Raw genomic sequence first — 26,576 nt, forward strand, 5'->3', positions numbered from 1 at the left:
CTCAAACAATACAATATACCACTAAAACTGTGCTAAAATGTATCTTTATAAAACGTTTTCTTTTCATGTATGCCGCAAAAAGGTTTGCAATTAAATGAAGTAAACAAAAGGAAGGAAGTACAATGGAAGATTGTATAGCAAAATTGTCAGCTTGTCAGGAAATATCAGCAAAATCACAATCATCGCTTGTAAATAAAACACTTGGTTACATTAATATTTCAAGCCCTTTAGTTTATCAGGTTTTTTATCGTTATTGTCTAAAATGGAGTCATGAACAAATAAATAAAAATGTACAACTATTAAGACTTGAAATTCTTTGTTACTGTTGTTTTAGGTTTAAGTGGTAATTAATCTTTGGAAAAACTCACTCTTAAAATGCAATGAATTATTAGGTATTTGAACTCCTGGAATTTGAAAAATAAATATCCTAGAACTTTCATGTATACAAAATTGACTGAGATCCTGAAATTTAAAATCTTTGAATTAACAAACTTTCCTGGTGTACTATTTTTTGTATTAATATTAATAAAAATATTTTATGGAAGTCCTGAAAATTGTATGAAAATAAATATAAAGCCCTAAAAGTTTTAAGCTCTGGGGCCCAGGGTAGGGTTAGTTAGCAGTATATCTAAGAACACATTAACAACATAAGTTAACATAATAACATTAACTAACTGTAGAACTGCCAATAAGAGAGAGAAAGGGTCTGTCTAAATTAAACATTTCCAAAATTAATACCTGTACCTTAAACCCTACTAGTTAACACTTGAACATTACGGATATCCTGACAAAAACTTCTACGATAAGCTCTGTTTTAAACCTGAACCAAGCTCTACAGTATATTGTAGGTCTCATCTCGAACAAATTTTTAAGCCTAGGCTAATCTTAAAAATAAGTTAATACTAATTTTACCTGGAGAAACCCCAGTTAAAATATGGTTATGAAAACCAAGATATTACAATAAAATAACAAAAATAAGTGATATGGTAAGTTTTAATTGTAGTTTTTGTGCTACTTTACAATCATACAACATTGAACACAAAAAGAATATTTATTAAAATAAATGCTTCACACAATGATACACTGAAGCTACAACAAAGAAATGTATCTAAAATAGTACTTTATGCAAAATAGTTACAGTATTATGTAGCTATTCCAGTTTTGAACTGGACCATGATTTTGTACTTTTAACGAGTAACAGGAAAATTCTTAAACCAACGATATTTCACTTAAAGTGAGTAACTAAAAAGAGTGTTTAGAACAGAATACAGCTAAAGCTAAAATAAAATATTGTTGAAATGTAATCAGTACATTATTAAAAAGTACTATTAAAATTAATTATTTTTTCATAATACTACAAACTATTGGGTATTATTAAGGAATGTAAATATATCTGATCTACACACATCAACGATGCAGAAAGTCCAAATGAAGCACAGGTTAAAATATAACTTTCAGCACTAACACTAAATTTTAAAGTAGGCTAGTTGTAATCCTAATTACAGATGCCAATATTGAAACTTAGACCTTTAAAAATAACATAAAAATTCTACTAATTTATTAATTTAGGAACGATAATATGTAGTTTCTAAGTTTACCAAATAGCCTAGTATTAAATAACATGATGGTCACAAACATATTGCAAAGATGAGGGTTAAAACTCTAGGATAGTTTTAAAATTGTACTTCTGGTTTCATCAGGGGGAGAGCAGCAACTGTTTTAAAAAATAAACATAGCAGCCAACAGCATAATGTTTAGAACACTTGCGTAAGTAACTATTACAACTTTCACAGGTATATTTAAAAAATAATGAAGAAAACTCAACTAACATTAACTATTTAACTAAGTTTTAACATAAATAAAACCATGCCGGTTCTTAAAATGTCATTTCACTACCAGATTATGTTGTTTCAAGAATATTATTATGAGGTCCCAAAAGCAGAGAAGTCCGATTCAAAATGCATGCAAACTGAAAATCTAAATTTAGTACTTAAGGGAGAAATCTACACCATAAAACTGTTGAGCAAAGGACCTCAAGGGTAGAATTGAGCTGGTAAAAATTTACAAAACGTGGTCCGTGCTCTGTATTGAACATTCAATACTTAACAACGCGATGTATTTATATATTACTTAAAACTAGAGCCTATACAGTTTTATGGCTTTCTCTTCTTTCCATAGATGTAACCACAATGAAAATAAAGCGAATAAAACAATCACTATACAAATACACAGGGGGCTATACAGTTGGAGTAATGCCAGTCAGAAGGTGCTAACAGCATTTTTGTCTCTTACTGGTTTTCGGCTTCCGTAGATTAACTGTATCACTATTCTGTCCGGCTTGTCGCTCCTTCCTTTCCTTCTTTGTGTGCAGGACTTGACGAGTGATTGCCATGAACATCTAAAAAGTCCAGAAATAAGTCACTAACTAACTGAGAGCCTTAAACTCAATTATTATAACCTAAAATAATTTTAAAATTGCTATAGAAATAAAACCACCCTATTTATATTTATATTCTTTATTCAAATTGTTTTACAAAGGTGGTAAAGTAGTAAATAATAACAGTTATGAATCAACCTAATGTTAAAATACTCGTCAGACGTGATTGATTTGATTTGTTATCCTTTTTTCCCCTAAGAGGTAGTTTTGAATTTAGTACTTTACTTTTAACTATTAATGCACCTAGACATTCCATAATCAAAATCGTCGTAGTTGATGTGAGCCACCGACAGATTGTGCTGATCTAAATTACTTATTTCTGTTGAATAGAAGAACTTTTTTATCAATTCAAACTAGTGGAACGACTTATTGTAAGCAAAAGCAACTATTATGACCCATTAACTATGTCAGCAGAACTCTTGAAAGTTGAAAGTACTACGAGTTAAATAGTAGTTTGCCCTAAAGATGGATAGCTGCTCCATGCGAAACATCAGCCTCTAGTTTCACTCTTTCAACAATGCGAGAATACTATTCTTTAGGTCTTTAGGGTCATCACCCAAAGACCTAGATTTGACAATAGCACCTACTCTTCAACTATCCGATATTTAACAATACTCTTGAGGAAGGCTCAGTCCCAAGTACTCGGAAAATTGATTCAATGGACGAAATATATATAGCTATATTAAATTTGGTCCCTAGTCTTTGTAAAGATTCAAACAAAGTTTGTATTTTACTCCCTAGATTAATCTGCCTTATAGGCTTTCTATGAACTCTCACTTGATTAAGGTTTCTGGTAAACTGATTAACACGTTCGTTACCGCAATAGTAACTAGAATTGCTTGCGATCACGTTTCATGGTTTTTGATAAAGCAATAAATAAATAAAATGTTTATAAATATAATACAAAATACTATTTAATCAATTTAACCTATCAGTTTCGCTGAGAACTATCAAAATCTATAACAAGTTTCATTAGTAAAGATGTGGACATTACAAACATCCTTTGTATGGGTATTTTTCCTGTTAATGCTTGCCAATGTCATCTGGTGAACCCACCATTCTGGTTGAACCCGACATTGAACCGAAACCAATCGACATTTTCTCAATCTTGGCCAGATTTTACAGTTCAGGCAGAAATAATCATGCATGGATCCGTGCGATTAGCAGATGTAACTTTTTAAAGACCAGCACACTGCTTTGAGAGAATTGCACAAATAGTGGTCACCATACCTTATGAGGTTTGCTTTTTTTATTAAATTTTTTACATTTAACATAATTATGAAAAGCATTGTTTTCAAGCAAGTGTACATTCAACTATCTAAAAAAATTTCCAGAAGTAGTTGTTCATGCGTTTCGGGCGTTTATTGCTCGTCTTCATTTTCTACAAATATCAGGCAGTTTTTGAGAATGCATTCTGAAATTTGTCTTAATATGACTGCTCACCTTTACTACTTCCTTTACCACTTTCTACGTCGTGGACCTGTTTAAGTTTGCCATTTATAAGATGAGTCCATGTTATTTGTTATAACCTTATTTAACTACGTAAATCAAATCTGTAAAATTCTGTACCTATTCAATCAGTGGTTGTTTCTAAATTGCGACTTAAATGTATACTTAAGACTTTCTCTGTATTATTAGTGGTCAGTGGTCATCACCAGAATTTTTTCCTTTGTACTGTGTTTAGGTCGTGGCTTAATTTTAACATATGCTACGATTATTTGTTTTGCTTACATTTAAGTTGTTATTTTGTAACCATCATGGCAACCCATAAGGCCAATGTATAAATTTTAAAACTTTCAGTAACTTTTAAATTATATAGGCATTATCAAAAATTTAAATTGGTTTAGTTTAAACCTTCCAAACATTTGACAAAACAACCTTGGTAAGTTCATGGCTAAAATATGTTCAGCCGTTATTGAGTTAATGTGTTATAAAGTTTGCATTGAAGTCGATCCCAAAGAGCTCCGCTTTCTCTCCGCTCAATAAAATTTTAATTCATATGGACCAGCGACGTACATATGCGAGGGTCGGTTTCTATCCATGAACTTCCGTCACATATATGCGACGGCTGGTCACATTAAAATAGACTGACGTCACATGTTAGCCTCGGGGTCTCAATGATATTAAAAAGCTTATATCTTCATAATGGTATATTTTAAGGCCCTGAATCATCTGCAGTGCTCTACAGAGATGTCTGTCGCACATCTGTCGCTTTGTGAGAAGTATATTCGGAACCAAAAGAAAAATCCCATTCTTATAATTTAAGAAATAAGAACGAAAATATACAACCACACAGGACTACATTTTTTGAAAAGAAACCATCCTATGCAGGTAATAGATTTTTTAAATTTATTATTATAAAAATATTAAAAAAGAAACAGATCCAAACAAATTTAAAAAAATATTGAAAGAGTTTTTAATAAATTTAGCAATTTATTCTTTTGACGATTTTTTTCACCTCCCTCAGTCACTATAATTAGTTGAAATTTTACTAGATTTGTAAAATGTATTTTTTGTTGTTTTTATAACCATTCCTCATGTTTTGCTGTTTTTTATCCTGTTGAACTATTTTGACACTATTTTTATTGTAATTATTTTGACACTATTTATTGTACAATGTACATAAAAACGAATAAAGATATTTGAATTGAATTGAATTGAATTGGGCATCACTTGGTCTGTGGATATGATAATTAGTCATATGATAGTTGGCAAAACTGTTTTTTGCTTTGCTGCATCACGGGCCGGCAGTCTGTGTGTATTGTTAACCAAGTGACACCCGGTCTAGATGTGTAATATTAAAATGTACACCTCAGTCCGTGGCAATGATCGCAGTGTTGTATATATGTGGCGATCGGCACATACCTATACCCACTGTACCTACTGTAGCCAAAGAGCAAATAGTCAGCTTTCCTGCGATTCCAACAATCCTGTAGCTTAATTTCTACTAATTGGATACTAGGCAATTTGAGATTCACACAATGCAAGTAATTTCAGATTCCCAGACCAGTCATAAAACCTGTGGGCGGCCAGAATGTGATTAGTTTTTATTCTTGTCTTAAAACACTTGTGGTATCAGCATGAACCTCTTCAATTGATTATTACAGGACTAGAAGAGCTATATATTCTAACCACACCATGCTTAAGACAAGTGCCTTGGGAGCTGCTTGGTTTGTCATTCATCTTGAACAAAATTATCTCCAAATCACTTGTCACTCTTGCCCTACATTTTGCTGTGTCGTCAACCAATACAGGACACTGTAACTAACTACAGGGTGACCGAAAAGTCCCTTTACACTAAGGTAAATTAAATTTTTGTTCATTAAAACCGTAGAAATCTATTTTAACCAGAAATTGTGGACAGCACCAAGTGAACATCATTTTTAGTCCAAAACATCGGCATGCATACCTCCATTGTCTCGGCAAAGCTTGAATCGACTCCAAGTTCGTTAGCTAATTTGTTTCATCATTTCTGGGGTGACTCGTGCAAAGGCCGCCCTAACTCTCTACTGGGTGTCGCCACGTTCTAGGGCTGTGGCGGTGGTTGGGAAGGGAGAGTGAGGCTTCATTCTCTCCCCCGATGTTGCCTTACTACTCACGTACGAATATTTGCTGATAAATCGTGTTTATAACAGTGTAATACGTACTGCAATATTGTGTAAAGGGACTTTTCCGCCACCCTGTATATAGGAGCAAATCTGTTGGGTGCTGCTATAATATATGAGCAGAACTGAACAAAGTAGCTCAATGTAGTTAGGTGAAGGGTAGATAAGTAAATTTTAATTTTGGCTCAATGACCCTTTTGACTTACCTCTTCTACATTGATATTTTCCTTGGCACTGGTCTCAAACAGTTGGATTCTCATCTGATCAGCAAATCGCTGCGCATCCTCCGTCAAAACCACTTTCCTGTCTGGCGCATCGTTCTTGTTTCCAACTGGAATAAAAAATTATTAGTTAGAGGGATATTACTCTTCAAAATAACAGGATATTTTCATGTTGTAGCTTAACTTTTAAATTCTAGAGGGATATTTTTTAAGTAAGAGCCGTTTTTGCGTAGAACTCTGTAGATCGAATGTACTAAACAACGAGGCTCCTTGCCGCTTTCTGGCATTATTTGTAAACATAATGAATAAGAATAAGAATAAGAATGCTTTATTGCCGTTACACTGGTTTACATGCAAGGCACAGTCAAGGAAATGTCTTAGAACTAAAGGTTTTACCTTAGGTTTAATTTAACATCATTTATGAAGTCTATTTCTCTATATGGAAACAGATTTAACAGGTAGTTTTTAAGTACTATTTTAAATTTAAAACAATTAAAACATCTTATTCTATTAGGTAACATATTATAATACTGTTTGGATTTTTCAATAAAACTAGTAGCTGTGGCGCTGTATCGACACTGTCTAGATAAACTATTTTTTGCAAACACAAGGCAGTCTAAAATATACATTGCTTGTACAGTTAAAATATTAGCCTCCCTAAATAATGGTTTACAGTGTGTACTAAAATCAACATTGTACATGATTTTTATTGCTCGTTTTTGCAATGACAAAAGTTGTTTTTTATAATTACTACCTCAACATACAATTGTTCCATAACTTAGATGGGAATGTATATGTGCATAGTAAATGCATTTCAAGGTATTAAAATCTACACTGTTCTTAAGCATGTTTATTATAAATATTCCTTTGTTAAGTTTTTTAGCTGTATAATCAATATGAAACCGTTTGCAGCTCTGTTGCTGGCGTGTACATTTTGCTGTGTGCTTAAAAATTTTTTAGGATTGTGACAGAGAAGTAAGATACAGAGGGTACATTGAATGGTACACTTAAGTGGTGTCTAGCACCAGTCCCTAAAATATCTAGAGCAAATTATATTCATCATCCCCTTCTGCTCTTCCTCCCTCCCTCGCCATCAAATACTACAGCGTTCACGTTGTAGGATCACCCTGTGTGCTACAACTACTGTTAAAAAATGGTGTGGCCATCGCAGTTCTGGCTATTCCTTGCTCACAAGTACATTTCCTTTTCGCCCCACCATACCAGAGCTAAAGGCGCACGATTGTCCCATAAGCTTGAATCCTCAGGATCTCACTTCTCTGTGGAATTATTGAATATCCCGCCACGTATGAGGTATAGCACAAGGTGTAGAAATTGGCTGGTGATTTTTTAAATGGCCATGAAAATGTTCATTTTGAAAGGAGTTATTTTTTATGGGTAGCTAGACTTCTCACAAAAGACTACAAAGTAAACAGTTTTTCACAGCTATTCGTATGCTCCATAACCCATTTCCGCAGTTAACCCTCGCTTATGTATATACGGTAGAACCTCACTAATTCGAACCTTGATAATTCGAAATCCTCTATAATTAGAAATTTTTGTCTATTACCCTCAGAAAACCTCCATAATTAGAAAAATAATATACCGATAATTCAAAGTGATTTTTACGCTTTAGGCAGCCTCTATAATTTGAATTTGCACATACCCAAGCCTCTACAATTCGAATTTATTGCCGTAATTCAAAGTGTTACCCACAATTCGAAGTCAACCTCTACAATTCGAACTGTGTTACCTTAAGCCTCTGCAATTCGAATAACTGACAAAAAATTATCCTGTTGAAACATGAACTGACGCTCTTATTGATCTTCCCACAGTTAGCTCATCAGTCTCCAATCGTTTTATATGCAACGTAGACGTCTTTAACTGTCAGTCAGATTTTGCGGTGTTAGGCCTAATAGATTGTTAGTTGATGAGTATTAGTGCAGTGAGCAAGAATGAGTGCTAAGAAGTACAAGTCCTTAACCTTGGCAGAAAAACTTAAAATAATTGATTAAGTAAACAGTGGTGGAAAACGTAAAAAGGATATAGCTGAAGAGTATGGTATCCCCGCCAGCACATTATCTACCGATCCTTAAACAAGAGGAACTAGTTAGGCAACGAATGGAGGCAGGTAATTTAAACAATAAGAGAGTGCGTAAATCCGAATTTCCTGAAGTGGAGGAATGCTTGATAAAATGGTTTAAACAATGTAGGGACCATAACGTAAGTGTAGGGGGGCCAATCCTCAAAGAAAAAGCTGAAAGTTTTGCCAAATCATTAGGCCATGATAATTTTCAAGCAAGTAATGGTTGGTTGGAGAAATTCAAACAAAGAAATGACATTGTTTTTCGTAAGGTGTGTGGAGAGAGTGCAAGCTTTGATGACAATGTATGTAAAAACTGGAAAGAGGAACTAAAAACAATATGGAAAGACTATGATCCTAAAAATATATTTGATGCTGATGAAACGGCCTTGAACTACCAATGTCTTCCCGATAAAACTTTAAGTAACTTTCAAAAACGAAAAATGTCATAGTGGTATAAACAGTAAAGTTCGAGCAACACTTTTGCTAGCGAGTAAAATGACAGGAACAGAAAAGTTAAAGTCGTTTATGATCGGTAATTACAAAAATCAAGAGGTTTTCTTGGTGTTAAGTCATTTCCTTTTGAATATGACGCAAATCCAAAAGCATGGATGAATAGTAACCTTTTTGGGCAATGGTTGCTTAAGCTAGACAAACAAATGAGAAAGGAAAAACGTTAATTCTTTTATTCGTTGACAACTGTACTGCACATAACAACATCCCAAAGCTTGACGCAATCAAAGTTCAGTTCCTTCCTGCCAACACAACGTCAAAACTTCAACCACTGGACCACGGAATTATATAAAATGTCAAGACTCTCTACAGGAAAGAAGTTGTAAGACATATTTTATCAAATATCAAAGAAGAGAAAGCCATCGTTCCAATCAATATCCTACAAGCGATGAGAATGGCAAACAAATCATGGAAAAATGTAACTCAAGAAACAATTCCTTGTTGTTTTAAAACGTGTGGATTTGTAAATGGAGAAACTGAACCAGAAATTATCACAGTTACACCAGATCCTGTTGAAGATCTAATTGAGAGCGAATGGAATGCCGTAATGAGTAATGACTCACTGTAATGTAAATGACACAACATTTGAAGATTTCGTTGAAGTCGACAACAATGTAGCAGTCGCCGGAACGTTGACAGAAGACGAGATAAATAAATAATAAATAAATAAAAATGCCTTTATTTACGAGCGAGTTTCATGATACATGTTTTTCAAACTAACTCAAGTCACTAAATCTAAACTATCCTAATATATTTACATAAGTATATACAAGAAATGTCAAACAGAATGATTTAAAACATAAATTATACACTTGTTTTTTTCATTGCGGCCCTGAATGAGTTATAAGATTTTGAACCCTTAATCACTTGAGGGAGGCCATTGTACAACTGCGGGCCGAAATAAGAAAAAGACCTTCTTCCAGCCTCAAGCCTAACTTTAGGAAAGTGAAGCCTGAGGTCAGAGCGAGTACTACGTAGACAGATCTCCCTCCTGTACTTCAGCCTCTCACTGAGGTAATGAGGCTCTCCCAGCGTGAGCACTTTGTGGACCAGGCAGCAGGTCAGCTTTCTGCACATGTCATCCATTGGGATGAGCTTAGCAGCATCTCTGTAGGAGGACACGTGGTCAAAGCGACTAAGGCCAAAAATGAACCTTATGGCAGAATTTTGAATTCTCTGAACTCTTGCCATGTCCTCCTTAGAGATGCTGTTTCCATATGCAGGAAAGCAATATGTGAAGGCTGGAAGGACCAAGGACCGCATGAGTTGCGTTTTGGCATATTCTGGCAGGAGAGTTTTAAATCTGCTAAGACCTAGATAGTGGCGGCAGTGGCCGACAGGGACGAGGCAGAAGTATTTTCAAGGCGGTCAGAAGTTAATTTGCGATAAAGAGCTGAAAGAACGTGTTACCTCATGGTTGACTACACATGCGACAACATTCTACGAGGAGGGTATTTACTCAAACTTGTACCAAGGTATGACAAATGCCTCTAAAATCACGGGAGTTATGTTGAAAAGAGTTGTAGATTTTATTTAATAAATTTGTTTCCTGTATCTGTACTCGTTATTCTTTTATTTTAAAACGAAACTTACTTTCTGTACCTACCTCGTAGAGTGAAGGTTTATAATAGTTTTGGAAAATAGATGGACTTGACTAGAATAGCTGTGATTTAATTTGATTTTCTATTTTTAAAACACATTTTAATAGTATATTATGCAACAAGGTTGGGAAGTAGGTGTTTACGGTTTAAGCATGATATGCAGGATTCCATATGAGTGTGGTAAACACCTTCCCAGGGGAGTTGTATTGTATTCCTTCTTCCTTTACTTATTCGCTAAGAGCTTTGTCGCCCAAAAAAAAATAAAACATTCAGCATTTTTACTATGGCGAGAAAAATCTGGTATGCTTACATTTACAGGGTGTCTACTAAATCTAGTTTGAAAAATTCAAGGAGTTTTCCATGAGAATTCAAGACAAATTCCTGAATTTTAAGAACTACTATCGGAACCCTGGAACTTTAAGCTATATCACGCCTTTTGATATAAAAAAATTCAATTTTTTTTTAAGAAATCATCATTTTAGTCACATGCATTTAACTAATGTATTTAAAAAAATTTAGGTCTACTTCAGAAATAGTAAATAGAAATTGTATTAGGCCTAACTTATTTACTTTTTTTAATTGGTAGGCACTATAACATTGAAACAAAACTTTTCCAAGGAATAATAATATTTAAAACATTATACAACATATTAAACATATATACAACATATTAAAACGGTATTACTGGTAGGTAAAGCGACACTAGTTATCGTCTCCCGCAATCACAGCAATACCTGTGACCCCGGTCACAAAAACCCTTTGCGGTTTCTGCGACCCAGATAATCGTCTCGCCGCGATCGCGGCAATACCCGTTAGCATATTTTGCGGTTTTGGCGAAACTGATAATCGTTTCCCGTGATCGCAGCAATAACCGTTGAGCATATTTTGTGGTTTCGGGGATACCGATGATTGTTTCCTGCGATCCTGGCAACACCAGCGGTGGGCTTTTGATTAAACATCGTTTCTGATGGCCAGGCTTCGGATTCCCGGAGGTTTGGGTCAATTCCTGGAGTTTTCTAGGATATTTCAAGGTAAGATCAAATTCTCGAAGGTTTCCTGGTTTTCCCGAATTTCCCGGAGGGTAGACAGCATGACTATCAATAATATGTCCTACCTAATATCCTGTTCACAACTTCACAGTTTTGTTCTATTTCGTGAAGCCATCGCTTGACGTTGGCAAAAGATTCACCACTGGTCACATCATAAACCACAATCACTCCATGGGTTCCTCTGTAGTACCTGCGATATAACAGAAAACACTTACAAATTTGATATTGCATAGTAATAAAATAATAAAGGATTGTTTTTTGAGAGATTGTTACGGGAATTTTCTATTAGGGTTATTAAAAATTAGTTTTCAAAACATTAACTCAGGTGTGAAAGTACCTTAAACATAACAGGATCAGTGCACAAACTCAGCCAAAACAGGGAAATCACAAAAGAAACACAACGTAGAGAACTGTATAGTCCGGTATTCGAAACAAGAAAAATTCACTAATTTTCCATAGCCATTACAAACATTTTGTACAGTTTGCAAGGTTTCCTGGTTGGCTGGACAATAAAATGTCCACAATTGCTCAAAATCTTTGGAGTAAACAGCAAATGTGAAATTAATGATTTGGATTAGTCTGAGGACAGTACATTTAGAATTTTACACTTAATCTATGCCCAAAATGGGTATATACCGGTAGGCAAAAATAGCCTAAAAGCAATGAATAATTAGACTTAATTTCCCATTGACAATTTCACATTTTCGTTCTACCACAAACCAAATGGACAAAAATGTTGAAGGAACTGGTTTAACTTACGTAGATGTTATCGTGCGAAACCTCTCCTGCCCAGCTGTGTCCCAGATTTGCAGTTTGACTTTTTCTCCGTCAACCTCCACAGTTCGGATCTTGAAGTCTACACCAATGGTAGTTATGTAGTTGCCGGAGAATGTGTTATCTGCAAACCTCACTAGCAGGGAACTCTTCCCGACATCTGCAAGCAGATCTTGATTTAAAATTAATTCAACTATATGTAGGCTACTAATCACCAAGGAAGGGCCCTTTTTCAACAACTAAAAGCACCCTTGACTTAGTATTAATTTTTAACAAGATTTACTAAAATGTCGTCATAAAAATCTACGTCATCAAAAACTTACTTGATTAGGTCCTAGAGAAATCCAGTTTTGAAAGATTAATTTTGTTCTATTAATTCAGCAGAGGCCAAAAAGCAGGATGTGTTTCTTGATACTGCTGCCTGTTTGATTTGGTGACGCACACACAGGAAACCAAGAAATGTTGGGTTAACCTTCTCTTAAGGCGAGAACGAGATATAGTGGAAGTGACATGTTGCTAGATTTAAAAGATGATGACATGGATCCTTTGTCGAGTGAGTTAAGGAGTGACAGGAGCTTCAAGAATTTCCTAAGAATGGCTAGTTTTGACTAAATATTTTATTCAAATGATAAGTCACCAAATTTTTAAAAAGGACACCAGCTATCGGAAAGCAATACCAGTTAAGAGTCTTCATCACCCTGCGTTTTGGGGATATGACCTTGGGGGGAATGTGTTGAGGACGGGCGGGTAGCGCAGGGTCATTATGCGCGCCATTCTGAAAACATCGAAAGCACATGACAACTAAATCGACACGTCATTGATTCATCTGCCGCCTGAACCAAGTTTTGAAAAAGGCTAGTAGCGAAGTAGCCTCCGACAAAACATGTAAATTTCGTCCCCCGTTTCGGAGGCTGTTTTTCAACAGATTTTCTTTAAATTTGGTTTCAATGTAGTTGAATAGTTGTATTAGAGCTCTTTTACCTCAAAAGGTTGAAAATTAAAAAAATAATTAGTTTTATCAGTGTTTAAAAGTGACTCAATTTACATTACTTTAAGATTTTTTTGTACTTATATTAGTGATTTTCTTGGATATATATCATGTATGAGGGCCCTAGAACCAACATTAATCTGTAAGGGAAAAAAGTTTTAACATTATATTTTCTCACATTCAACCCGGAGCAAGGGCATGTTTTTATGTTTTCGCAGGGGTGAAGAAGACTCTTAAGGAAATGTTAGCAGACACATTTGTTGATAACAATTGTTATTAACATTCTGGGAAGATAAAAGAATGTTACCGACTCTTGGTGGGTAACAACATTTTTGTTAGAAACACCGGATTTGTGTTAATAACACGATATGTTGCTGACTAATTACACACATTTTCTAAAAGTTATCAACAAAATGTTATTAACTCCGTAGTTAACATGGCTTAGGTGGCAACATGTTAAAAACAAAAGTTACAAGTAAAAAAAAAATGTAAATAGCATTTGTTAGAAACTTTTGTTAATAAAATACGGTAGTTGATAACATTTGTTGATAAATACAGTGTAAACACGGCTTTACATTACAACGTACCTACGTATTTAATAGTAGTTAGGATATTATAACGTTATTAGTCCGGAAAATAGGTGCTTACCATACGAGTAGGCCTACAGTAAACACATTTTCAACGAGTGACGTAGGGTACAATATTTTTTGCCATACTACTCTAAACTCAAAAAAAAAAATTTCCAAACTGCACACATTTGTTATATATTCCCACCGACTAAAGGACTCAACAATCGTTACTCAACTTCTAAGAGAGGTTGTTTTCGTTTATTGATTCGTTGACTTATTGCCAATTATAATCAGCTGGTGTCCGGTAAAAGCTCATTACAGAACAGTAGAAAGTAATAAAACCCCATTTTATTAAGGAGGCAGCAAACAGCTGTTTTATGGACTAATTTCATGCGTGGAAAGTCTATAAACAGTATAGTGTGGCGAAAAAATACATTACTCATGATACCGTACCAGTAGGCCTACCTAAAAAGTAAATCATCAAAACTAAAGAATTGAACTGTTCATTCCTGGTAATGAGTTTATAGCAAATGTTACAATTTATAAGTTTAAGTAGGCTTAAAATATTCTCAAAAAAACTTTTTCTATATCATGTTTTTCAAATTTATAGTTTTTCATTAGTTCTGCTTTTTATGGAAATCATTGGGATATCAAACTAACCATGTACAGATTTTCTGGAACACCGAACAATGCATACTGAAAAATATATTTTCTAGTGGGGAATTTTTATTGTAATTGTAATATTTACAACCAGTAAAAAAAACATTAAAATCATCATTAAATCATCTCTATGTGTGCATTTTGTGAGTAAAACAACAAAATGACCTTAAAGTAAACAATGACACACTATCCAATACAGCTGATGTTATGTGCAAAGCAAGTTACAATTCTCTGGTTGGAAGGTCAACATGATGATAGATGATTCAGGAGGGGTCTAACTAAACTATGCCTACTAATTGGTTAAACGGTTGTCTCTCTTCCTCACTCTACCGTCCCTATCATATTGATGGTTGATGTGACAAAGCCAAATTTACAACATTGTAGTTTAATTTTAGTTTAACCCTCCGAGTGTCCCTTGTTTTGGCCTTAATGTCTGCCTATTTTTTGCTCATTTGCAAGGTTTTATTAAAACGGATCTGAGAAGCTTGAAAACAATGTTAATTTTACTGTTCTATATAACATTTTGTTTGGAAAATCATGGGCTTCAATATTATACCTACATAGAACATAAGAAACATTTGTTTCAAAAAAAATTTTTAGGTAAAAAAAAATATTTTGGAAAATTAAAAAAAAAAAATAAGTTTGCGCTCAATGAAATTGTATAAATTATAGGCCTATAAATATTTGTTCTAAATTTTATGAGGATTACAAATATATAATAATATAAGGAAGTAGATTTGCAAATAAATAAGTTATGGGCAAAAAACAGATTTCAGTACATAGCGTTTAGCTAAGAATGCATAGCCTAACCATAGCTAGGAATCTGGCTGATAATTTACATCAATATCACTACCTACTTCTTCAGGATCATCAACCAGCCCTTCAAAATCACTTAAATCTTCTTATAATGCACCACGTATATCACTACTTTTGATTTTTAACACTAAAACAACGATAAACGTAATAAAACACATCAGTCATCGGTCCGAGGTTAACCGAGCTGTTTACAAATACGCACGTCAGCTGTCTGCTACAATATTTTCGGAACTAAAATGAATAGCGCTTAGAGACAGACCTCCGGAGAAAGCTCTGAATCTGTCAAATAAAACGATACCTAACTCGATCCAGTTCAATCCGATTTTGTCAGTCATAGAGCCTTCGCCGTAAACAGTGTTTGTGAGTCGCTGCAGCGACACAAAACACTACACAAAGTGTGTTATGTGTCGCTGCAGCGACAAATAACACTTGGAGGGTTAAGTAATGTTCAATGTCTCCTTGTTTTATTAAATATTATTGTCAAAATTCCCACGCTGTTAATGAATTATAAATATTGCTAAATCCCCCACAAGATGGCTACAATAAAAAGTATGGCCAAAGTATTGTAGACCAAAATTGGCCTTAGCCAATTATTACAATAAACAATCGATGCTTAGCTAAACCATGAAGTAAAGGGTTTTAGTTCTTAACTATTTTTAGGTGCAATGAATTAAAAAGACATAGTAGGCCTAACGAATCATATAGGCCTATAAAGACACCTCTATATTTTAGCTACATTTTAAAATCTGAGCTTTATAATGAATTATAAACTTTAACAAGCTGTGCATCAAACATATTTTATTTTTCAAGGATTTGATTTTTAACAGTTACTTTCACACATAGCCTGGTCTAATAATTTTTATAAACTAGGTGAATCTTGGGCTAACAATTTATAACAATACATAGTCCTGTAGACTAACAACTAGATAGGAATCAGCTATTCTCTTCCAAGTTGACAGAGAAACAGCAGCTGACCCTTTAACACCCTTAAACTTTGATTTTTAACATGTTAACAGTTTTACAATTCTGTGGTCCTTTTAATGCCTTTTTCATCGTATCAAAAATCATAATCTCTGACCCTTGATTCTTTGTTAAATTATAACAATGAGTCATAAGTTTTAATTTAAATTTATTTTAAATTTTGAATCATAAAGGGCCTAGCAAATCTCCACCAGTTATAAAGGTGTTTTATATGAATTTATCAAGCAAATGGTATTTTTTGCACGTTTTCTTAAAAGAAAATTGTACCTATAGAAAAGGTTGGAATTTTCTACTAGGTACTCATGCAATTGGTTTAATGCTTCCATGTACAACACTGAATTAAAGTTTTGATAGCATAACAATTATGACTAAGACCCAAATAAACTTGTTTTCTTAGCCATAGTATTCAATATTCATCAAAAAAGGGTTTTAAAAAACCATTCTTACATTCCAATTACAAATTTTAAAATCAAATTATTTGAGAAAAAAGTAGACTATTCACAACGTGCACATTGACTGTTCTCAAAAATCAAACCTCTTTCTCCCTTCATATTCTAAAAAATTCATTGCAAACATCCATAAGTTTGATTAAGATCTCTGTTCTATGTTAATATCTCATAGGTAGGTACCAATTTTGTTCTATTTAATTTATTATCATTGTCTGTTTCTATAAAATTTGAAAGTTACAGATTAAACATAGACAAAAGTAGACTAGCCTAATGAATATGAATTGTTGATACATGACACACTTACTTAAGTTAGGCTACTGACGACATGATAACTTATACAAGCTACTAAGTAAATATAATGTTAGGCAACAATTCAGAACATTCATCAACTATTAGCCTATGTTGAGGAAATATAAATATAGAACTAAGTTAACAATATAGCTAATATAGCCAACAGTTACAATTTCAGAACTTAAGTTAATTGGCAAATGAATAGCCTAGGTAGGCCTACCAATTTAAAGTTAAATTTACCTTTATAGAAATAGCTTAGTCAAGGACTATTAGGACTTGGTTACGATACGAGTAGTGAGTGACAGGGACGGCACAGCTTTGACATCGGTCCAACCTTAATCTAGGCCTAGGCCTACTTGAAATTGAATTGGTGGCTACAGTAGGCTACGTCTGAGTGGCAAATAACAGGCGAAGGGCAGCGGTACCGGTACCAAGACAAATTAATAAAACCTACCCGTTTATGACTACCGGTACCGTACCGGTAATGCAAACATTGGTTTTAGTCGTTCAGCTGTTCTTTGCATTGGATGACTTCAGATTTGTCCAATAAAGTATCAAGGCCTTAAAATCAACAATACTGTGGTTGGCCTACAGCTCTTTAGAGCACTTGTATGAATGGCATGATTTTACAACTGATTGTAACAATGTTAGTTACTGAAATTGAGTGGATTTGGTTTCCCTTATGTTTAAAAGGTTAACATTGGTTGGGTTTGAGGTGACGTACAAGTTAATGTAGGTACCGTCAACCGGGGTTAGATTGACCCCTTTTTTGATGTTTTTGTTGATTAATTTTTGTTTATATTGATTAATATTCACAATATATTTTTTAAATGATATACAGGTACTGTGTGATTACCTTCCAGTAATTATTTTGTTTTTTATGGTCATATGTTAGTCATAAAAAAAATAATAAAAGGGGTCAATGTTACCCCGTGTCTTGGGGTGACATTGACCCCCTACATTTATTATATAAAAATTATACATAATAAAGCACTGGGGTCAATGTTACTAGTGTACAATGAAACTTTGACCCCTGTAAAAGGGGTCAATGTTACTTAAGAACAATAGAGTGGTAACAACATCAAGGAGTGAACATAACAATTTTTTTTATAAACACACCCAGGCTATAATGACGGAATAGGCCTAGTTCCAGTTAGCATTTTTTTTTCTCAAAATCACATTATTAGGATGTAACACCAAGGAAAAACATCAAAACTACAAGTTATTAAAGACTAAAATCATTAAATTTCCTTTACTCAAACCCTTCCAAAAAGTTATAGAAAATTTTGCGCCCATCAGATTCCAGAGTTCCCGGCAACTAATCAGATCTACAGATGGGGCAGAATAGAAAACACATAATTTTCTTTTAGATGTAAATTTTTCCCCATAGTTAGTGTCAACAGAATTAAGTCACATTACTTCAACAAACTGTTAATTTTTTTAACTTAACAGGCAAAGACCTGGTTAAAGTGTTGTTTTCCTCGCTTTCCATAGATTGCTTTTACCTCAACTTCATAGATAAAAATAAAACAATTATAAATCAATATTTTTAGTAGGCCTATCACATTATATACATATATCAGTTAAATTAAATATACCAGAATCAATTAAAATTATGTGTAATTAGTAACTTGGAATTATAACGAGGGGTCAAAGTTATCCGAAGGCAAAAAAATTCAGGGGTCAATGTTACAAGGCCTTAAAAAATAATAATAAATTTATTAAATTTTCTTTATTTACTTGTAATAAAGTGCTCAGATATTCCTAAAAACATATATATTTTACCATATAAAATCCTGACAGTGCCAGAACCAACAGTTTTTGCTGGGCTGAAAAAGTTTTTTGTTATGAAATTATACAGCTGTTTTGTAGATGATTGTATTATAATATTTTTTTATTGTTATAAAACTAATTTCTGCTAAATATTAATTGTTTTCAAATTGCTGCCAAACTACTGTAATTTATCATATTTTTTATTTTCAATTTATTTATAACCTACTATTTAAAAAAGCATATAATACAAATAATTGACCCCGGGGGCAATGTTACCCCTGGGGGGTCAGAATTACCCCGCTTGACGGTAGCCTACATGGGACAAACCAAAATTGTATACATAGTCTAATCATTATGTCACCCCAGACATGATGGAGGCTTTACTGAGGATTTTCAGACTAATTATTTAGGCCTACTGGTGACAGCAAGTCTAGGCCCTAACTTACCCGTACTAAAAAACTTTCAAAAATTTAAATTTCCGGTAACAAACCCAAAAAACCTTTAATATTCAATTTCACCGCTCTAGGATAGGCTTACCATTTGAGTTGATACTCTGCATTAGACAAAACAAAGGCTAACCCTATATTTACCCATAATTCCATTCTTGATAAAGCCTAAATTAGAGGGTAGCCTAGGCCTATTTAGGCTAACTTATTAGCCTAGTTTCGATTTGTTCCTAGGGGATCGTACACATCAGTATCATACATCAACTAAACCAAGGATCTATCACTCAAGATGTAGGCTAATGTAAGTTAGCAATCCGCCCTGACCTTAAAGAAATATTAGGCATAACTTAGGGCCCTAAGTTAAAAGTTATTAGCCTAGACCTATATGAAAAATAACTTCAAAATTGCAGGTTTGCTAACAAAGATTGAAATGAAAAACAAATATGGCATGTAGGCCTATCATTCAACTATTAAACTTCGCCTATACTAGGTTTTATTTTATGTTGATTTAATTGTAGCCTACATTTAGAGGTTAGAATCTTGATTCAGGGTATCTTCATTTTTTGATAATGAACCATTTAAACAAATGGAATAAAGATAAAAAGCATCAACGTAGAGGCATTTAAGTCTAACCAGCAAATTATTTTCACTAGCAGTACAATTATATTTAACCTAAAAATAAGGTGGAGCATAAGCCATAATGACAGTTGAATGTACGTTAAGCCTATTTTAAAAACTACAAAATAGTTTTAAGACCCATGTTGTTATGGTTTGCTGTATCAGAATCTTTTGATAAACGAACGAATAAGTGAGAAGTGTATAAAGTAAAACTTATTACCAACTATTAGGCTACAACTTACCACTGTCTCCTATTATTAACAGTTTGAACAGATGGTCGTATTCTCTTGCCATGACTAACAATTAATACACAGATTTATCTCTAAGCGGGCCAAATTTAAGAACACATTATTTAAACTATTCAATTTTTATGAAATTCTGTTATGTTATGATTCACCAAGATATCGGACATTATTCCACAAAATGCATGATGAGTGAAGTATAATTTTAATTATCATAAAATCAGTCTTCCCCTCATTATTAAATATTTCCTGTTCACTATAAGTTATTACAAATTTACATTAATTATGAACCTTATACGTTTTATATTAAATATTCAGATAGTCCACAATTTTATGTAATTGAAAACAATATACTATAATCACCCCTTTCAACTTTAACAGTTCAACAAAATAATTGCAATTTTCTGCAATTGCATTGCAACCAACTGTGACGAATATGACTAAGAAGCTAGTAGCATAGAGTATGAACACTATTATATAAAAAAGTTGTTGTATACATATAAAAGAGTTTGATATATGAAAGTTTTAAATTGACATCCCACAGTATATACATAAATAAATGGATTAATAAAAGTATCTATTATGCACATTAAAATGTAGTAAAATGAATTAGTAACGTCTTTAATCAACTATTTGCGGCCGATTTACCGAATAGGCAGGGTGGGTAGGCAAGTGCCTGGGGCGCGAGGCAATTGGTTTATGGGGTGCGCCAAGAAATTAGGAAATAAATAAAATGGTGGTTGTATTTGCGTGCAATCGCGGTAAACTTTTGGTAATCCTTCGCTGCCGTGTGGACATTGTAATCGTCTCCCACAATTGCGGAAAAAGTTAAATGATATCCTTCAGTATGAAGATTATCATAGTCTTCCGAGATGGCGGCAAAATTCTGAATGTTTTCTCGCGGTCGTGTAGACATTATCATCGTCTTCTGCGGTCGGGGCCAAATTATGACTGTTTCCTGTGGTCGTGAAGACATTATAATCGTCTTCTGCGATCAGAGCCAAATTCTATGATCATCCCTTGAGGCTGTGAAGACATTATTACAACGTCTCTGGTGGTATTATGGACATAATAATCGTCTCCCGTGATTGTCTCAAATTGGTAATCATCTGCCGTGGTCGTGTGGAAATCATCATCGTCAACGTCAATTGCGGCAAAATTCTGACTGTTTCCCGCGGTCGTGTAGACATTATGATCGTCTTCTGCGATCGGGGCAAAATTCTGATCATCCCTCGGGGCTGTGAAGACATTATTACAACGTCTCCCGTGGTCATGTAGTAGACATAATAATCGTCTCCCGCGATTACGTCAAAATGGTAATCATCTCCCGTGCTCGTGTGGAGATCATTTATTTATTTATTTATTTATTTATTCCAACGGTTTCTCCATTAATACAATTTTGTCAAACTATGAACTATACATAAGTAGCAAATAATAAGTTAATAACAGTGGTTACAAAAATCGTGCAATAATAATAAATAAGGAAGCTGGCAATAAATACATGAGTGAGACCTAAAAACTACAATAAATAACAACAAGAAGACTATGCCTAGTAATAATGGTAACAAGTAACAAGCAGTAATGACGGTAACTTTCATCATCATCGTCTTCCGTGACTGAGTCGATATTCTGACATCATTTATATCTATATATTTTCCAGCTGCCCAAGAAGCAAAAATCGTTAGCAAAATTAATCGTTGGCCCAACGTTTTTGTCAATCGTTGGCCAACGGTATGTTTTGGCACTCAGTCTTACGGTTGGCCAACCAACCAATTTTTGAGGAAGGGCCAACCATCCCATTGGGCCTAAACATAAAAAAACACAAAATAATAAAGATTTTGTATGAAAAGCATATGAGTTGAGTAAATTGATTAAATAGTTCATAAAAACTTATTTTGGAAAAAAAACGAGATAAAATTATTTGGCCGGAACGGGTCTCGAACCCTGTACCTTCGCCTTGTGAGCCTCACGCCTTACCTCTGAGCTAACTGTGCTTGTTGATTATGAGTGTTTTCAAGTGGTGAAAGAGTAGCCGACAGTGCAATGGTCACAATACTTAAAATATTTTGGATGCTACAGTATATGATTCTGTTAATCTGTTTAGGCCTCGAGTAGTTGAATTGTTTTTCTGGTATTTGGAGAGGACACTAGTATTTGAATATAGATTATTTAATTACCATTAGATTAGTAGGCTAGGTACTGTTATAATTGATTGTTATATATAATTAATTAATCTTTCCCCTATAACTATTAACAATTTTCTTAAATAAGTTAAAGAATATTGTTTTAAAAAAATGAATTATAATAATTATTATATGTTAAGCAGGTGTTCCCCACTGTATCTAGTACCATAACATCATCTGACTACATTTATTATAGATCCAAATTTTTACAATATTTATCTTATATTCTGATGCCATAACATGTATGTACTTTTAAATAAATCAATTCGTTAAAATTTGTTTTAGAATGTTTTATACTTAAACCCAACGAAGGCCCAACGATTCTTTCCTTTGTAGGGCCAACGAATACCAGTTTCCGTTGGGCCAACGTTGGCAAATCGTTAAAATTTCTGCCAACCATTTCCCAACCGTGCCGACGATTTCCCAACGTTGGGCCAACGATGTGTGCTACTTGGGTGTCGTGTGGACATTATCATCGTCTTGCGCAATCACGGTATAATTCTGATCATCCATCGCGGCCGTGAACAAATATTCTCGCTTTAAAATTATAGATGGTAGACTGTTTAAACTTATTTGGAATAATGTAAAATGAGGAGAAACCCCCACTACTACTCCTTGGAAACTGTGTGTCACGAAAGAAAACAGAGCAGACGTATATTAAAGCAAAACCATGATGATCCTACAGCCGGACATTTAGGCATAGCAAAAACATTTGATAGAATCAGAATCGGCCGCAATTATTATTGGCCAGGTATGTTCAGAGAAATTGCATTGTACGTTAGGAATTGTTCCTCGTGTCAAGATTTTAAGTACCCTAACAAAAAGATTTTAGGGGAAATGCAATTTAGAAATTCAAGGGCTAAACACGGAGCCAGAAGCGGGTGGAGAGACTGCAGCGTCTGTCGACTTCTCTGGCTCTCTGACGACAGTTTAGCTCCTTCAACCAGCTATATCAGTAGTAGTAGTAGTTAATAAAACATTCACTCTTTCCTCTTGATTTTTTGTATAATAATTGCTGATTCAGATTTTATATTGTTATGAGATGTTTTGCTTTTTGTATTTTTTGTCATTGATTTCTATATCATCATAGAGTCTGATTTGTTGTTTCAGCTTAATTAATATGTTATTAATGTTTTGTTAAACTTCAACTGTTAATTGTTGTATTTTTTTCTGAAATATTTTTTGTCAACTGGCATGTACCGTTTGGAAGAATAAAAAAATGTGTATGCTCTGGAACTATTATTTTGTACAATGTTATTAAACCATATTCTTAAATAAGCTTTGCTCGGGGAATATAATTTATTAGTATAATTTATACTCTGAGAGCAGCTAGTCTTGCAATTGTAATTGACTTTATGTAAGCAGCAGTTACGATTTTGTGTACGTTATACATTTTGTTTAATCCATTTATAAAAATAGTAGGTAAATGATAAAAAATGTTTGGCACAATAATAGCAATAGTTAAACATGCCATGAGACCCTTTTGGAGCTTATTCTAAAATACAAATACAATACAACGCAAAGTTTAAGTGCCAAAGACGAGTCAGTGGTGTAGAAAGTGCAGCACATAAAGGACCTTAAATAACCCCAATGATTTCATCATTGAGCCTTAATTTGGTTGTTAAAAATGAAATAAAATGAAATGAAAATCTTTCTTTGAGGTGAACTTAGGACCTCATGGTCCTTTCTTACAGTTAACCTCTAAAAAAACTAATGATAACAACAAAATATTAACAAAAAAGCGTTAAGTTAAGTTAAGTAATTGTTAAGTTGTTTAAAGCGTTTAAAGAAAGTTCCAATAACATGTATTCAACAGTTTTACAATTATGTAAATAATGTTTCCGTATTAAATAAATATTTTTGAACAGTACTTCTGACAGGTGATTTGATTTCCAAAATATTTTTGACCCTCAAAACAAAATAGTTTGCAATTTAAATTGTGTTTTTGACAAGTTAAAGCTATGACAAATGTTATGTCTTCGCAACGTAACGTTTAAACTACATAACGTACAATCCTATCTAGTTATAGTTGATAGGCTACAATTTGATGGAGGATGTAAAATCTATTATTGGCTCAACCAAATTGTCAAGAGACGAAATAAGTTAGACATGGAGAGCAACTTAACCTTGCTAATATTTGGTAGATCAGTGGTTGCGCGCAGAAAATTAGAATCTTTGTTTATTGTGTTGGTAGTCGACAATGGTGAGCTCGGTCCTCAGCGTAGTGGCTGTTGTGATACAATGTGCTCTATGTTGTCGAAGTGCAGGCCCCGAACTCTATCGGTCGAATAAGGCAACTAAGATTGTGTCAGTAATGCAGATTATATAGAATAAACCCAGATTATTTGGGCATATTAAAGAAAAATAATATCACCAAGTCGTGTAGAAAAGTGTAAAAGTCAAGGGAATCATACTTTGAATGGTCTTCTTTAGGTGGTTGACGAGAAAAACGATGATCAAAGTGTTGGTTCTCGCAGGAAAAAGTGTTACTGTTCACTGCATATATACAACGGAGAGCCATTGGTTTAATGGGTGGATCCAATACTTGTGTACTTCTCTTCTTCTAAGCTGCTCAATAGGTTTGATGCTCTGCATGTTCGTAGATCTGTCTGCGTACTCTGGGTCCAAGTCCAAGTTTGAATGACTATGAGAGTTAGGCGTTTATCATGAGTATCGTGGTCCACTTTTTGTACAATTTTGCAAAGATTTCAGTTTAATTTTATACCATAAAATGTATACCCTAACAAAAAAATTTTAGGGGTAATGTAATTTAGAAATTCACAAAATCCCTGGTACTTTGCATGTGAGTACAGATTTAGTGGGTCCCTTTCCTAGATCAACAAAAGGTACTTAATAAGTATCTCCTCATGTTTCAAGATACGTTCACTAAGTGGGTGGAGTGCGCGGACATCAGGGCAGCAACCGCAAAATCCATAGTGCAGGTATTAAAAGAAAGGGTAATATTAAGGTTTGGTACTACTCAAATTCTTTTGTCTGACAATGGCTCTCAGTACACCAGTAAGCTCTTGGAACAAGTATGTACAGAATATGGTATTAGACATAATTTTATCACTCCGTATACTCCCCAAGCAAATCCAGTGGAGAGAACAAATTAAGTAATAGAAACTATGGTAGCACAATATTAAGAGGGGACCCAAAAGAAATGGGACATACTATTACCCGAGTTCATGTTCGCGTACAATACCTCCACCCATACCTCAACTGGTTATACGCCTGCTTATCTAAACTTTGGCCCAGGATAAAGAAAAGGAACTGAAAGATGTTTATTGGTTTGTAAAAGAGCAAATTGAGAAGTCTCACGGAAATCAGAGGAATTATTATAATTTACGAAGAAGACCTTACAGACCTAAAGTAGGGGATTTGGTTTATTGTAGAGAGCGACATTTGTCTGATGCAAGCAATTAAGGACATAAACGCAAAATTACAACCAAAGTATTCAGGTCCCCCATTCCATAAGTAAAGTCTTGTCAGCATGGTAGTCAAAATAATAATTAAGGACGGAAGGCCGGCAAAAGTTCAAGTAAAAGACCTTAAAGTAAACCAGTAGGGGAATTCTAGTAAAAATAATAAAGAGGTGTCAAAAAGGAACTGTTAGAAAACAAATGTAAGTGCAAAGTTGGGGTTTTCCTGGTTGAGGGTATTGGAATTTCCAAGGGACGGCTTATCACTACAATGGAATGAGTCAGCGTGTCAACCCAACAATGAAGGGTGAGTATAAGTATAGGTCATCGGTGACATACCTAAAAAACTCGACAGGTAGTGTTTCTTCATGTCTTATTGATTTGGCCAAGGCCTTCGGCACAATCTCCCATCCCATTGTTTTTGATAAACTATATTACTATGGCGTTAGGAACCGTGAACTAAACATCATTCAATCCTACCTGGAAAACCGTAAACAGCAGGTTGTGATAGGAGATGATTATTCTAAAATTTGGAATTGAATGATGGTGTTCCGCAGGGGTCCATTTTAGGACCTTTCCTGTTTTTGATTTTTATTAACGACTTTAGTTATAATATTCCTACTCAATCAATACTTTATGCTGATGATACTACCCTGTTCTGTAAAGATGATAATATTTTAACAGTTGAGTATGATCTTAATCATGCCCTAAACTGTGCTAAATTCTGATATAAAATCAATAATTTGGCAATCAATGAGGAAAAACAGAATAGGCTACATCTACTTTTCACAAAAAAAGACAAACCCACTGATGCTTAGAAAACAGTCAAACTCAGGCACCCATCTTGACCACAGACTA

At 34.2% G+C, this 26,576-nt stretch overlaps 1 protein-coding gene across 1 annotated transcript; it reads right to left on the minus strand.

The window, feature by feature from the left end:
• Positions 1-1,032: 1,032 nt before the first annotated feature.
• On the minus strand, positions 1,033-20,506 carry LOC128998057 (ras-related protein Rab-35-like). The gene is made up of 5 exons (XM_054424025.1): positions 20,114-20,506; positions 12,266-12,440; positions 11,572-11,696; positions 6,249-6,373; positions 1,033-2,398 (listed from the first exon to the last, which is right to left on the minus strand). Exons 1-5 carry the CDS (start codon positions 20,163-20,165, stop codon positions 2,270-2,272), a joined length of 606 nt encoding a protein of 201 aa, XP_054280000.1. The 5' UTR covers positions 20,166-20,506; the 3' UTR covers positions 1,033-2,269.
• Positions 20,507-26,576: the final 6,070 nt, after the last annotated feature.

Source organism: Macrosteles quadrilineatus, unplaced genomic scaffold, assembly GCF_028750875.1.
Source record: "Macrosteles quadrilineatus isolate MER2022 unplaced genomic scaffold, UCM_ALF_1.0 Scaffold_7__1_contigs__length_78375512, whole genome shotgun sequence".
In the NCBI taxonomy this organism is placed as follows: Eukaryota; Metazoa; Arthropoda; class Insecta; order Hemiptera; family Cicadellidae; genus Macrosteles; species Macrosteles quadrilineatus.